The following is a 15,917-nucleotide window of genomic DNA, read 5'->3' on the forward strand; positions in this document are numbered from 1 at the left end:
CAAGATGGGGGGGGTGCTGCAGGAGGGGGACATGACTAGGTAAGTAAACAGAACCAGGAGAGAACACAAGCCCCCGAGACAGTACGCCAAAGACCTTGCATTTAGCAAAGGCAGGCCCCTCATGTAATGTTCAGTTTGCCAAAAAACCAAAATATGATTAGCTATAGGAATCATGGGGCCCATCGATTAAAAAACAAGCTGGCTTTCAAGGAAGGACAGTTTTTCCTAGTTGAGAGAAATTCCTCTTGGGGCCCCCTGGGGGACAGACAGCACGAGGCAGCCAGGGGAGGGAAGCAGAACGGACGTCTCCCACCACAGCCCAAGAGTGGCCACACGGCCACGTCCAGTGAGGTTTCTTTGTGGGTCAGATAAACGTAGTCATCGTTTCACATGGACTTTGTGCACCGTGGATAAACTGAATTTTGAAAAGCGGGTCTCTTCCCTCTCACTCTGCTTGATTGAATTTTGAGTGCCTCCTGACATCCTGGTGCTACCTACGTTGTGTTGTTGCATTTTGTTTGTTTGTTTTTTTGGGGGGGCCCGCACCATGCGGCTTGTGGGATCCTAGTTCCCCAACAAGGGATTGAACCCAGGCCCTCGGCAGTGAAAGTGCAGATTCCCAACCACTGGACCGCTAGGGAATTCCTGGCTGTTGCATCTTCGCTCAGCATTCTTGCCCAGAGGAGTTTCAAATCTTCCTTCCCCTCTAAATCTACAAATCCAGTTCTGTTTTTTCCTAATTCATATTAAACATGTAACAAATGACATAAGAAATCCCTCCCCCCAAGTACCACTGTTTGTATCACACCGTGGAAACACTGGATTTCTCCCCCCTCTGCCTCTTTCTTTGATGTGGATCTCTGTGGGTTGAGGTGATTACACCCACTAGGAGTTGAAATTGTCTTTTTTTGTCAAAGAAAACGAAATACCCAACTGACTCATTGCAGAGATTCAGAAAGTCTTTCTATGGCGGTTGGTATAACTAGCTCTGGAAAGTTAACGTAAAATTTCCAAATGACAGGTAATTTAGCCTGATTTTGTGGGCTTTGTTAGGGTGATTTTGTACGCAAGAAGGGAAAAACTCTGGCAGTAGAACGGGGTGGGGGGGGAGCATACTATATGGTTTTGCCTTTTCTAAGTTTATACATTCATATATGCATTTGGGAAGTATTTATTGAGTGGCTACTGTGCTGGGCACTGGAGATACCAAGACAGTGCCCCTCGTCCAGTGGAGCTGTTGACTGAAAAAACCAAAAAAACCCACAATCTGAAAGTTGAGAGTTTCATTTTCTTTTTTTTGCCATACGCGGGCCTCTCTCACCGTTGTGGCCTCTCCCGTTGCGGGCACAGGCTCCGGACGCGCAGGCTCAGCGGCCATGGCTCACGGGCCCAGCCGCTCCACGGCATGTGGGATCTTCCGAGATCGGGGCACAAACCCGTGTCCCCTGCATCGGCAGGCGGACTCGCAACCACTGCGCCACCAGGGAAGTCTTGAGAATTCTGTTTTATTCGGGGATCTTACTGAGGACTACAGCTCTGGAAGGCAGCCTCTCAGCTGAGGAGCTGTTTGGAAGAGGTAAAGGAAGAGCCAGGAGTTTCTGTTTAAAAAAACCAAGTAGTTGAACATCAAAAGATTACTGCTAATCATAAAAAAACAGTCATCACAAATTAAGGATTTTAGTGCTTTTCTATGTATGGGAAGATGCAAGAGTCTGGTGTCATGGAAATTTTTCCTTTGATATGCATCTTAACTAGGGTCAGTATCCTGTTTTTCTCCATTCTGAATCCCCTCAGGGTGAACGACTGGGGGCAGCTGCAGTGGCTGAGGGCTTGATGGCTGCAACATCCTTTGTTTACTGAAATGGCAGGCAACTTGTTTTGTCCACCGAGTTTACATTTCCAGTGGGAGAAAGCCCGCAGTAAAGGAAGATAATGTCAGACAGTGGTGCTATGAAGAAAATAAAACAGGACTGTGGTGGAGTGAGGTGGTAGGGCTACTCCCGCTACTGGTCAGGAACAGCCTCTCAGAGGCAGGGACATTTGAGCTGAGACTTGGAGGAGCTAATTTTGAGGTCTGGGAGAAGGGTATTCTAGGCAGAGACAGGGGAAGGGTCAGCAAGTTCAAGTGCACCCACCTGGAAAGAGAAAGAAAGCAGGAGTAGGGGAGAAAAGGGAGCCCAGGGCAGGCAGGTGGAGACCAGGGCTTGTGGAAATCAGAGGCCAGACCCGGTGGGGTCTTGCTGGCCGTAGTGAGAAGTTTGGATTTTACTCCGAACGCGGTGGGAGAAGCCAGAGGATTTTCAGTAGGCTCACATCCCATTTTCGTCCTGCCAGAGATCTCTGTAGCTGCTGTGTGCAGGAGCGTATAAGGCAAGAGCAGCCTGGCATCAGACCCTGCTTTCTGGTCCGCACACAGGCCAGGACCCCAGAGAAAAGCCAGCGGCAGGAGCTAGCTGCAAACACCGCACAGGGTGTAATTCTGTTGATAGGAAATATCCTAACAGGCAGATCTATGGAGAAGAAGTTGTTTAGCGATTGCCCGGAGCTTGGGGACGGGCAGGCGATTGACTGCAGCCGAGCAGGAGGAATCCTCCTGGGGTTGATGGAAATATTCTAAAATTGATCGTGACGATGGCTGCACAACTTTGTAACTTTACTAAATATCACAAAATTGTATACTCTAGTCGGGTGAACTTTATCGCACGTAAACTCAGTAAAACTCCTTTTAAAAAGCTGTGAACATTGGAGCGAGTGGCAGCTTTTGGTCGGAGTCCGGACGGGTTCTGTGACCCACCGCAATGCCGCCGGGTTTGCGCCGTTTGGCCCCGCCGCCTGCGCCGCCGTCGTCCGCAACTCCGGGCGCCATTGGTCGGCCGGCGTGGGGGGGGGGCCAAGAGCGCGCGCGGGGGGGGGCGGAACCGGAACCGGCTGTAGCCAGGGGGCGGGGCCTCGAGGGCGGCTCTGGCGGCGCCTGGAGCGGCGTCCGCGGCGGCGGGACCGGGGGTAGTTGGTGCAGAGCGGAGTCCCATGGTTCGGGGCTACGGCCAGGCCGCAGGAGAAGCCCGAGCTCCGGGCCGCCCCAGCTGACCGTGCGGGCCCGCGCGGCCCGGAGCCGCCGCCGCCCTTCGGGCCCCGCAGGGGCGCGGGCCGGCCAGCCATGGGGTCCCTGTTCCGGAGCGAGACCATGTGCCTGGCGCAGCTCTTCTTGCAGTCCGGCACGGCCTACGAGTGCCTCAGCGCCCTGGGCGAGAAGGGCCTGGTCCAGTTCCGAGACGTGAGTGTCGCCCGGGAGATGCGGGCCGCACCTGCCCGCGGAACTCCCGCATCGAGCCTTTCGCTCGGGCCTCATTTCCGTGGGCGCCTGGGCGCCCATTTCCCATACGGGGAAGCTGAGGTCCACTTTCCGGCCAGAACTTCCGCAGAGCGGGGCCCGAGCCCAGGGTCGCCGAATGTTCGGTCCGCGGCCGCCCAGGCTGGGTTAGTTAGGAACGCTCCGCGTCGTCTTCGTCCACTCGGGTCGTGCCATCTGATGCTTCGGAGCACGGACTCTGGGCCAGACACTGGGCTAAGCGGGAGAACAACTCTGATAAGGCCTCTTGGAGCCCTTCTGGAACTTACGGGGCAGGGGGAACGTGAGAAATATTAAGCAAATGAATACGTAAACAGGAATATGTTTGCCATACAGAAAATAAAACGGGGGGATGAGATAGTGCCTCAGTTGGGGGTGGTCAGAGAGGTCTCTCTGAGGAAGTGTTCTTGGGCTGAGACCTGAATGGGCAGGAGCCGGCGCTGGGAAGATCTGGGGGAACAAGTTCCCAGGTGGAGGGAACTGGAAGAGCCAGGAGCCTGAACTGGGAATGAATTTGGTGTAAGCTCCTGAGGGGCGGGATTTTTGTCGTTTTTGTTCACCGATACCTGATGATGTACATATCACTGCCTAGGAAGGAGTTGGAGTGCAGTCAGAATTTGTTGAATGAGACTTGTCTTCCCAGCAAATAGTAATAAACCCTTGTTTATATATCTGTTTATTTATTGTTTGTCTCCACCGTGGACTGTCAGCCCCCCCGGGGTGGGGTAATGGCCTTGCCTGCCTTGTTTATTCCTGATTCCTGAGTACAGTCCCTGACTTTGTGGGCACTAGTATGCCTCTGTGGAATGAATGAACAAGCTTTCATTGAGTGCTTGCTCTGTTGCAGACACTGAGTTTGGTGCTGGGGACTCAGGGGTGAGCAGGGTGGACAAAGTCCCTGTGTTTTTGTTGCTCACAATGTAGGAGAGACACTGATTATGAACTGTGATAAGTGCCATGAAGGAAAAGAGCAGTGTGAAAGGGAGATTATGAAGCAGGACCTTTGCTAATTGAACTGGAATTCACTTGGATGAACATTTTATTTCCTGGGACCCAGCTTTCATCTCCTCTGGTTTCCCTTCGTCTTTCTGAGGGCTCCTTAGTTTCAAGAGGGAACCACCCGTACCTAAGATCTGGTGTCGTTGATCCCTGGGTTGGCCTCACAAGGCAACTGCCAGGTCAGAGAGAAACTCCTGAGTGGGAGGCGAGGCTGCAGAGAAGGCCCAGCTCTTCCTGGTTCCTGGAGCCATTTGGGCTTCAGCACGCGGTGCCCACTTTGCTGGCAGGTGCTGCTGTGCTGAGCTGTGACTTAGTAGCACCCGAAAGATTCAGGAAACAGTTGTGAGAGAAATGGGCTTCCTTCTTTATAACAGGTAGATTTCTTCCATCCTGTTAGTACTCAGGCCAAGAGGCTTAAAGCAAGCTTAAATCTTAGAGGTTTGAACAAACACCCTAATTACCGTAAAGATGCAAGTTTCATTGAGTGCCATTACATTAGGTAGTAGGGGACAAAGCTGCCGTGTTAAAATGAGCTCTTCTTTGTGTGATGCTAGGTTTTCGGAGCTCAGGTGTGTGTGTGTGTGTGTGTGTGTGTGTGTGTGTGTGTGTGTGTGTGTGTGTGTGTGTGTGTGTGTGTGTGTGTGTGTGTGTGTGTGTGTGTGTGATGCTAGGTTTTCGGAGCTCAGGGGTGTGTGTGTGTGTGTGTGTGTGATGCTAGGTTTTCGGAGCTCAGGGGTGTGTGTGTGTGTGTGTGTGTGTGTGTGTGTGTGTGTCTTTGGGATGACTGTCAAGCAGCACCGGTGCTAGTGCAGAAAGCTCTGTCACCTGACACTTCTGCTCTTCTGGAATTTCTTCCTGACTTTGTGCTCACCAGGTGGGATCCCTGACATCCGTCTTTTCTGATTTGCACAGGCTGGAGAGTTTCTGCCTTTCCTTTTAGTGATCCTTCTAAGGGAGAGGAGGTAGGGCAAGGGTTTCTGTAGTGACAGCCAAAGAGAAGACATGGAAAAGAAAGGTTATTCAACTCACCAGTAGGACTCAGTGAAGGGCAAGTCCATCTCTCTTTTCTAAGCGTCTGGAATTTGAGGACAGCGTTCACCTTTTGTCCGTTAGCTGCTGGAGTGGGAAGATGGGTGGCGTGGATACCAGTCACAACAGCACCAGGCAGCCTCTGCTGGTTTTTCTAGGTTAAATGTTAGTGTTAAAACAAATCTGCATTAAAATGTACTTCATAGGGCTTCCCTGGTGGCGCAGTGGATAAGAATCCGCCTGCCAGTGCAGGGGCACAGGTTCGATCCGTGCTCTGGGAAGATCCCACATGCCGCGGAGCAGCTAAGCCCGTGTGCCACAACTACTGAGCCTGCAGAGCCTGCGAGCCACAACTACTGAGCCCGCATGCTGCAATACTGAAGCCCGCGTGCCTAGAGCCTGTGCTCCGCAACAAGAGAAGCCACCGCAATGGGAAGCCCGCGCACCGCTACGAAGAGTAACCCTGGCTCTCCACAACTAGAGAAAACCTGCATACAGCAACGAAGACCCAACACAAGCAAAAATAAATAAATAAAATAAATAAATAAATAATTTTAAAAAATGTACTTCATAGCGTTAGCCTGGAATTAAAGGTGCCTCCCTAAAAAGAAAATAGAAGCAAAACTTTATAAAAGAAACCATGCAACAGAAAAAACCAGTTAACGTACTGTGTAAGATGGTGACGGTGGATGTCAGATCCAATCCTGTGTGGTGTTGCCACAGAAGTTTGCCTCTTCGTGAAGATTCTATGTGTGGAACCATAGTGTCCAATTTGAGTTAGTGTTTGATATTGACGAAAAAGACAGTGAAACGGAGAAGTCATGTCTGTCGTTAATAGACAGCTTTTGATGGGTAGCTTCCTCTGCTCATTCTTAGTTCTATTGAGATAGATTGTGTCTGAATCATTAGGACTCGAAAGTGGTTACTACTTTGGATTAATATGACTTCCGGAAATGAATGCGAATGTGACAAGTGAAATTCAAATTTTTATCTTTCTTCTGGTTAACTCTTTAAAAAAAATTTCCAAAAACTGAACAAGAACCAAGCCTTTGGGATAGACATTCTCAGGTTGTTCAAGCAGCTTCATGCCAAGCTGTTTCTAATTCTCCTTTTTGAGAGTGCCAGTATAATGCTGCATGGAGTGAAGGTAAAATTCTTGCCCCAAATGCCTTTCAACATGAATGATTACTGTAATTTAAAAAATTGTGAAAGTAATATACGTCCATTGTGGGAAATTTGGGAAGCATGAGATACTAATTTCCATGATCCCATTACCTAGAAACAAACACTTTACCTTTTTGGTTCATAGTGTCCAATCAAACATTATTTTTCTAATATTATTATTAATTTTTAAAAATAAATTTATTTTTGGCTGCGTTGGGTCTTTGTTGCTGTGCGCGGGTTTCTCATTGCGGTGGCTTCTCTTGTTGCGGAGCATGGGCTCTAGGCGCGTGGGCTTCAGTAGCTGTGGCTCGGAGGCTCTAGGGCACAGGCTCAGTAGTTGTGGCGCACGGGCTTAGTTGCTCCGCAGCATGTGGGATCTTCCCGGACCGGGGCTTGAACCCGTGTCCCCTGCATTGGCAGGCGGATTCTTAATCACTGCACCACCAGGGAATCCCTCTAGTAATATTTTAAAATGTATGTACATAGGTATTTTTAGATAATTGGAGCCACACTGATAATATCTTTAGTCTTTTTTCACACATAAATCATGCATGACTAATTTCCTCATTTTATTAAATATTGTTTTACAATTTTTTATGGTTTTAAGCTTTATATAGTAAGATGTTTTTGTTTTAATAAATTTATTTATTTTTGGCTGCGTTGGGTCTTCGTTGCTGCGCACGGGCTTTCTCTAGTTGTGGCGAGCGGGGGCTACTCTTTGTTGCGGTGTGCGGGCTTCTTATCGCGGTGGCTTCTCTTGTTGCGGAGCATGGGCTCTAGGTGCGTGGGCTTCAGTAGTTGTGGCACAGGGGCTCAGTAGTTGTGGCTCGTGGGCTCTAGAACGCAGGCTCAGTAGTTGTGGCACATGGGTTTAGTTGCTCCACTGCATGCGGGATCTTGCCGGACCAGGGCTCAAATCTGTGTCCCCTGCATTGGCAGGAGGATTCTTAACCACTGCACCACCAGGGAAGTCCTGATAAGATTTTAAGTAAAGGGGAGAGTATATGGGAACAGTGAACTGTGGACCCATATTATAAACCAATGGTGGGACTTCCCTGGGGGTCCAGTGGTTAGGACTCGGCGCTTTCACTGCCGGGTCCGGGTTTGATCCCTGGTTGGGGAACTAAGATCTCAAAAGTCGTGTGGTCCCAAAAAACCCCACCCATCAGACAAGATCATTTTGAAGCAAATCCCGGATGTATAATTTCACTCATAAATATTTCAATAAGTATCTCTAAAAGGTAAGGACCCTAAAAAAATCATAACCACAATACCATTATCATACCTAAAAATTTTAATAATAATTTCTTAATATAATCAAATACCTCATCATTTAAAACATAATTTTTAATAAGTGCATAGTAATCAATTATATTACTGAACCATAATTTTTATCCAACTTTATTGATGTGTATCATAAAATTCACCCATTTCAAGCGTACAATTTGTTGGTTTTTAGAAAATTTTCTGAGTAGCACGTCCATTGCCACAATCCAGTTTTAGGCCGTCACATCATCCCAATAAGGTCCCTTATGCTCATTTACAGGTCATCCCCGTCCCTACCCCAAGACCCAGGCAGTCACTAACCTACTTTCTGCCTCTAGGTTTTCCTTTCTTGGACATTTCATAGACATGGAGTCACACAATATGTGGTCTTCTGTGTCTTTCATTTGCATCATGTTTCTGAACATCCTCTGTGATGTTGATGTGTCAGTTTGTTCCTTTTTACTGCTGAGTAGTGTTCCCCAGTGTGGATATAGACTGTGATTTCTTTAACCAGTTTTCCACTGTTAAGCATTTTTTCTCTATCCCTGAGGTGGATGCTCTTTTAGATACATTTTGGTCCGTATCCATAGTTTGTTCCTTTAGGTTGAATTTCTTCACGGTATATTTCTGGGCCAGAGGATACTTTTCAGGCTGTTTTTTTGGTTAACAGTTGCCAAATCGCTTTCCAGAAAAGATGTGTCAGTTTATGCTCCTATCCAGTAGTGTCCGAGGATCTGCTTCCCCCCAAACCCTTGACTATCATATTTTATTTATAAAATCGAATTTATTTTTAAATTGGAGAAAATTCAAAGCAAAATTTTCATCTTTTTCTCAGCTGAACCAGAATGTAAGTTCTTTCCAAAGAAAATTTGTTGGGGAGGTGAAGAGGTGTGAAGAACTAGAGCGAATATTGGGTAAGTTTATTTTAATAACTTAAATAATTATTGTTATATAAGTAAACCTTGTTCACTTTAGAAAAATTAGAAAATCTAGACAAGTAGAAAGGAAAAAAGAAGTCGTCCATATTCTCACCATTCATGTATTCACTATTATGTAGGTTTATATATTTTTTTACTGTTCATCTATAAAAGTAAGGATTTACATACATAATGGTCAGGTTATTTTGTTATTAGCTTTGTTTCTCATTTGATGGTACTTTAACATCTTTTCATGTCAATAAACAGATTGACTCATCATTGTTTATAATGGTTGCATAGTATTTTATGGTATTAATGTGCCATAATTTATTTAGCCAATCCCTTGTAATCTATTATAACTTAAAAACATTGTATACACATTAATAGATTACTTAAAATTTTATCAGAGAACAGGGGAGGTAGGAAATGGCAGATACATTGGTTATAATTTCCTTTTTTTCAGGGCTTCCTTTGTAGAGATCAGTGTTCTCTGACTGTTAACCATTAAAACTCAGCCGTAAAACCTTTAACGTCTTAGCCTAAAATAAAATAGTCTTTATCAATTCTAACCTTGAAATTCTGACTGAAATAGAGAGGGGGGAACGATGCCAGTAATTGTCTAAAGTACCAAATTTGTTTTTAGAGGGATGAACAGAAAAACCTGGGAGTGAGAGTGTTGAGGAGGGGAGAGAAGATGACTTTTGGAATGATTTCTAATAGCAGTTAATTATTGTGGATTTTATATTTTTTAATTGGGGGTTTTTAAGATCGAAAGAAACCTGTTAGTCATCTGAAGTCTAGTTGTCTGCATATTGTTTGAGGTCCCAGTTATTTGTGTGGATCATGTAGGGTAGGGTGATACCACATCCCCATCCTTGCCATATATATAAGTCATTGGACAGGTTGTATATTCGGAATGAGTTTTCAAAGGCGGGGCAGGAGTGACAACACATTAGATGTGTCCAGGACTTCCTGTAGCTTAGACTATTTCAAAAAGAATGCAGACTTAAAAAGAAAATGAACTCTCAAGTAAATTTATGTATAAAAGATAGGTTAAAAAAATTTACATCCATTTCCAGAAAGCTGTTAAACCCAGTGCTTCCTTTGCTATCTTATGGGTAAGACATCATCGCTTTTCTTCCTCCCTCCTCCCTTCCTCCTTCCCTTTCTCTCTCTCTTTCTCCCTTTCTTCCTTCCTTCCTTCCTTCCTTCCTTCCTTCCTTTCTTTCTCTTTCTCTCTCTCTCTCTTTCTAATAAAATAACTAGTTAACATTTCTCCAAAATACTATATCTGGTAATGACTTTACCAGGTATTATGACTTTTATCCTAAGGAAAAGAACGCTTCATGGAATTGAAAATGTAAACTAAAGAAATTAAGTTTTTTTTGGCTGGTTCATTATTAGTTTCATGAATCTAGTTTTTAATGTAAGTAGAGAAGGCAGTGTAAGTTGCTCTAAGTTAAAACATCACGGCTAACTGGGGACTCAGGAGAACCTGACTTTCTGTCCTGTGGTCTCCTCCTTATAGAGGAGACTGATAGAGGATGTGTTTTTCCTGATGGATGTGTATTTCCTCCTAATGGTGTCTGCAGGGAGGTTGCACTAACGTCTCTGGTGGGGACGATTATAGGTCTATCATTGGATTATTCCTGCACCTCCAAGTGTGTCCTTAACCTTCTGCTTCCTATACAGGTGCAGAGGCAGCTGTGACTCCAAAGTTCTTTAACTAGAGTTTTAGAAATGAAGGACGTGGGGAATTTCAGAAAATGTGTATCCAGGTTACTGTTTGTTTTGTCACTGCACGCTCATCTCTCTAGGCAGCATTATTTTGCAGATCTTTGGAAACAAGGCTGCAGAAGGCATCCTATCAGTCAGTTGCGACAGGCAAGATTTTATGCATTTAGACATTAGTTTTTAGATGACCTGGGAAAGGTTGGGATGTAAAATGTTCTCACTGAAATGTCCTGTAGTAAGTTTTTGAGTCTAATTTGTTTAACTTTTATTTCCACAGCATATTTGGTGCAGGAAATTAATAGAGCTGATATTCCCCTCCCTGAGGGAGAGACCAGTCCTCCTGCACCACCCCTTAAACAAGTGCTCGAAATGCAGGTAACTGGTTTCTGAAGAAGCGGTTTTAGGTCACTGACCTCAGAGACTACTTATTCACTTACTTTATATTGTCTTGTGCTTTTCTGCCTTTCTTCTCAAAACCGTGGAATGAAAAGCAAAAGACCGTATTATGGTTAATTCTCAGTAACAGGTTATCTGTGATAAATTTTAACTGGAATTTGGTTTTCTTTTAAAATGTAAGACAGGGCTTCCCTGGTGGTGCAGTGGTTAAGAATCCACCTGCCAATGCAGGGGACACGGGTTCAAGCCCCGGTCCGGGAAGATCCCACATGCTGTGGAGCAACTAAGCCCTGCGCCACAACTACTGAGCCTGCGCTGTAGAGCCCGTGTGCCACAACTACTGAGCCTGTGCTCTAGAGCCTCCGAGCCACAGCTACTGAAGCCCGCGCGCCTAGGGCTTGTGCTGCACAACAAGAGAAGCCACCATGAGAAGCCCGCGCACAGCAACGAAGACCCAACGCAGCCAAAAATAAAAATAAATTAAAAAAAAAAAGAATATATTAGAAAAAAATAAAATGTAAGACAGGTGGTATTGAACAGAGACTAACAAGAGTTAGGTTGTGAGATCTGGGCTCATGTGATGTGACTCCGGGCCTGTGCAGGCCTTAGCAAGCCTCTCCTGCTGCACATGGAGGCTTCAGGCCTGTGCCCTTCGCACTCTCCCCAGTTCACCCTGGCCCTTCCCCCTCTGATTTTCAGAAGCTCGTGTGAAGGTGCCAGGTGGTTCCCCATGAGCAGCAAATGAGATTCCTTCTTCTGGAGTCCCCCACCACCGTGAGAGCACTGGCTTGTACATTAGCATCCCCCCTTCCCCCCCATGAATTATCTCCTGAGGTTTTGCTCTAATCATCTGATAATTCATCACACTGGGAAATAGACTGGAGCCCTTTACAGCTCTTAGTACTGTATAATTAGGACCATTCCATTGCTGGCTGCTCTGTTTGTTTTTCTGGGAGGATGTCATTTAACAGTTGGTATATGAATGGACTCGAGAGAGAACTGTACGGTCAGATGAGAGCAGTCATCTGGCTTGGCCTGTTTGGTGTGTCGCTTTTGATGTAATTACAAATATAGTGATTACTGGCTGCTTATCGTTTTTTATAAGGCAGAACACAAGTACTGAATGTAGCGTGTCAGGTGATTTGTCTGAATACCGTGGGTTGTTTTACAGATTTCTGCTTCTATCATTTTAATACTTAAGGATTGTTAAGGATGCTTGGTATATAACTAATTGTTAAAGAAGATTCGTTCTCAAGTATTTTTACGCTTAATTAATTGTGTTAAGTGAAACTGCATAGAAGCTCTTAAGCTAGAGACCAGGAATAATATGTTTGGGAAAGATTATCTAAAATTTTTCTATGTTGCAAATAAAAGGAAATGTAGTCTTGAAAAAGGAAAACTCTTTGGTGTATTGGTAATGGATAAGCAGATGAAGGGAAACCAGAAGAAATGATAGGACCTGAGATTAGAGATTGGGTCCAGCCGTAGGGCACTCATAGTCATCACGGCATCTGCGTGCTTGCCATCACAGGTACCTGAATTAATATGAAGCAGCAGATGATGGACTTTAAAAACCTGTGTGTGGGGCTTCCCTGGTGGCGCAGTGGTTGAGAGTCCGCCTGCCAATGCAGGGGACACGGGTTCGTGCCCTGGTCCGGGAAGATCCCACATGCCGCGGAGCGGCTGGGCCCGTGAGCCATGGCCGCTGAGCCTGCGTGTCCGGAGCCTGTGCTCCACAACAGGAGAGGCCACAACAGTGAGAGGCCCGTGTACCGCAAAAAAAAACAAAACCAAAAACCTGTGCATGTTTTCATATCCCTATCAAACTCTCATACATTATGGCTTTTTAAAACCTCTACTAGTTCTGGGGTACTGTGAAAAGAGTATTAGAACCAGACTTGGAACTAACCCTGCTGCCGTTTCATTTCAGGAGCAGTTGCAGAAGCTGGAGGCTGAGCTGAGGGAGGTCACGAAGAACAAGGAGAGGCTGAGGAAGAACCTCCTGGAGCTGACCGAGTACACCCACGTGCTGCGAGTGAGCAAGGCCTTCGTCAGGCGCGACATGCAGGTGCTGGCGATGCTCGGGAGGAAGTGCATTTCTTCCTTCCTTTCTTTCTTTCTTTCTTTTGGTTGCGCCACGCGGCACGCAGGTTCTTAGTTCCCTGACCAGGGATTGAACCCGTGCCCCCTGTAGTGGAAGCGCGGAGTCTTCACCACTGGGCCACCAGGGAAGTCCCAGAAGTATATTTCTTTTATAAAATTCTCGTTCTCGTAAAGTTTTGGGTTTTGTTATTAACTCCTGTAGAGGTGTTGCTTTTTAAAAGAGATAGAGGGACTTCCTCATTGGAAGAGATACCCCTTACTCAATAAGGAGTAGCCCCTGCCCGCCGCAACTAGAGAAAGCCCGCACACAGCAACGAAGACCCAACGCAGCTAAAAATTAAAAAAAAAAAAAAAAAGAGATACATTTAAAAAAAATCAGATACATTTTGATCTTACCTTTATCTTTCAGTTGGATTATATGACATTAAAAGAAGTTTTAAGCCTCTCCTTTGTTGGTTGGTTTTAACCATAACCACTTCCTATTCATGAAATGCTTTAGTTTGCAGTTGAAAAAAATCTTATGATCATGAGAAAAAATTGAACACTGGAAGTCAAACTCTAAAATTTAGTTTGTTTTTTTTCTTCTCAAATTGCTGAGAGTAATGGAATTAAAAAAAAAATCTGTATGGGAATAAAGAACAGCCTATGCAGTAGCACAGTACTCAGCTGAGTATCAGAGAGGGGAGACGTATGTCCCTTATGAACTTTGTTTCACTTTCTGTAGCGGTGACCTCTGATACAGTTACTCTGTCTTGAATTAAGGCAATGGCATAAATTATAACTATACTTTCAAGTAAATGTCTTCAACTAGCTTACAAATAAGGGACAGGGAAGTTATGCTCTTCATCTATCAGAGCTGAGTTACGTGTCTGAGTTACCTTGGGGCCTTGGCACCCAAATCTGAGTTCCTATGCCCTGCAAACTTGTTTGGAAACATGACTTGAGAATTAAAGTGTCACTTTCAGTGAGACACACTTGGTTTCATATCTCTTTTTAGTTTGAACCCACTTACGAAGAATTCCCTTCCTTGGAGAATGATTCTTTGTTGGACTACAGCTGTATGCAGAGGCTGGGAGCAAAACTGGGGTAAGTGGCAACTGGCGGGTCGAGCTTTACACTGTCCTTCTTGTCAGTGGGAGACGAGCTGTGTTGAGTGGAAGGACGGCCACCATCTGAAAGCCTGTGATGGAATGAAAGAAAGTGAATATTTGTTTAAGAAAACACTGTACTCCTGTATTTGTTGAGTTGAATCACTCAGCTGTATTGACTTTTTAGCTAAATACGATGGAAATTTCTTCTTTCGGTATAATGAGGTGGAAAGGAGGAATTTATGCCAGTTATGCCATTCTTCGTTACTCCATAGCCTAAAATAATTGGTCATTGAAGCGTCAAGTCCTGTTTTGTTTGGTGGAAACATAGGGGCTAAACTGAGTTGGTTAATTTATTAATCGTATTTTAAGGGTGTCTTTCCACTGTTCACTCTCTCTGTTTACTTGAACTAATGGTAACTTGTTTCCTCATGTGATTTGTGATTTCTTTTTATTATGAACTGTTCCTCTATTCCTTATGTGTAGGAATTCAATGATGTTTAGTTTGAGGCTGTACTCTTTCAGAGAGAACTTATTTTTACATATGTCAGGTACTTGGGAGCACTCTACCTACCTGGAATCATTTTACGTTAATTTCTCAGCTTGAGTTTCTTTGTTTTTCTGTTTGTTTTCTCTCTGCCTGATGCATCCTAAGATGTGGTTGTAAATTCTCAAGTAACACTCTTCCCCTTCTCTCCAAAACCAAAGCCGAAATAAACAAGTTTGCTTGTAGGCTCCTTTGCAAGGTGGATTTTTTTCTAGTCCACCCATTCACTTAAGGTGTAACCCTTTGTTGGGGGGCAAGAGTCCCAACTTTGTGGGGATTGGGGGTTCAGTTCCATCTCTTCACCTGATATCGACCCAGAGCCCATCTCCTGTCTCCCTTGCTGGCATTGAAACCCAAGGCCTTAAGATACTGGGTCAGTATAATACATCAGGGCACAGCTACGAGGTCCTGTTTTATTTTTGGATTCCAAGAATTTCTCGAAATTACGGGCTCAGCTCTACATTGAAGAGGACGTTTCAAAAATATTTTATGCAGCATTTCAGATATTTTGCAGTTGGAGGGCTTTGAGGATATCGCCAGCACTTGGGCAGGCGTGAAGGGCTTTGCCGCCCTCTTCATGCGGTTTGGTAATCCTCATTGCGCTTACTGGACCACAGTCTTTGGTGTCTCACAGATTTGTGTCTGGCCTCATTAACCAAGGGAAAGCTGAAGCATTCGGGAAAACGCTGTGGCGAGCCTGCAGAGGGCACAGCATCGTGACGCACGCAGAACTGGAGGGGCCCCTGGAAGACCCTGAAACGGTAAGTGGGCACCTCCTCCCTGTTTAGCAGCGGCGGACTTGCGCTGAAGCTGGAGGCACAGCGCAGAGCGGAGCACTTCAGTGAGCTGTCCACCACGTGCCTTGCCATCCTTGGATGCGTTTGGGGGGTAGTTCTTAACATGGAGGACTCTCTCCCGCACCGCCATAGTATGCCTGGGACGTTGACGTGGATGCGTCGCCACCCTCCCAGCCTCAGGTCCTGTTTGGGTTTCACCAGCCGTCCCAACACTGTTTTTTTTTTTTTTTTTGGCATTTATTTATTCATTTATTTATTTGCGGCCGCGTAGCACGCGGGATCCTAGTTCCCCGACCAGGAATGGAACCCGGGCCCCTTGCAGTGGAAGCTCGGAGTCCTAACCACCGGACCGCCAGGGAATTCCCACAATACTGTCTTTTATAGCAAAGGATCTAGTTTAGAATCAGGCCTTAGACTTAATTGTCATGTCTCTTTGGTCTCCTTCATTCTGGGATAATTTCTCAGTCTTACCTTGACCTTCGTGACCTGGACATTTAAAAATTATTACAGACCAGTGGTTTTTATTTT

The 15,917-nt window shown here is 45.5% G+C and overlaps 1 protein-coding gene across 2 annotated transcripts in view; it reads left to right on the plus strand.

The window, feature by feature from the left end:
* Nucleotides 1-2,952: 2,952 nt before the first annotated feature.
* Nucleotides 2,953-15,917, plus strand: part of ATP6V0A2 (ATPase H+ transporting V0 subunit a2) — a 35,746-nt gene continuing 22,781 nt past the window's right edge. Inside the window, exons 1-6 of one of the 2 annotated variants that reach the window (XM_030860050.2) lie at nt 2,953-3,274; nt 8,643-8,721; nt 10,736-10,833; nt 12,785-12,922; nt 13,955-14,043; nt 15,227-15,353. In XM_030860050.2, coding sequence (XP_030715910.1) covers nt 3,158-3,274; nt 8,643-8,721; nt 10,736-10,833; nt 12,785-12,922; nt 13,955-14,043; nt 15,227-15,353 — 648 coding nt within the window. In that variant the 5' untranslated portion in view covers nt 2,953-3,157. The remainder of the gene's footprint in view (nt 3,275-8,642; nt 8,722-10,735; nt 10,834-12,784; nt 12,923-13,954; nt 14,044-15,226; nt 15,354-15,917) is intronic. The other variant, XM_060310452.1, reaches the window with a different exon arrangement.

This window comes from Globicephala melas, chromosome 13, assembly GCF_963455315.2.
Source record: "Globicephala melas chromosome 13, mGloMel1.2, whole genome shotgun sequence".
In the NCBI taxonomy this organism is placed as follows: Eukaryota; Metazoa; Chordata; class Mammalia; order Artiodactyla; family Delphinidae; genus Globicephala; species Globicephala melas.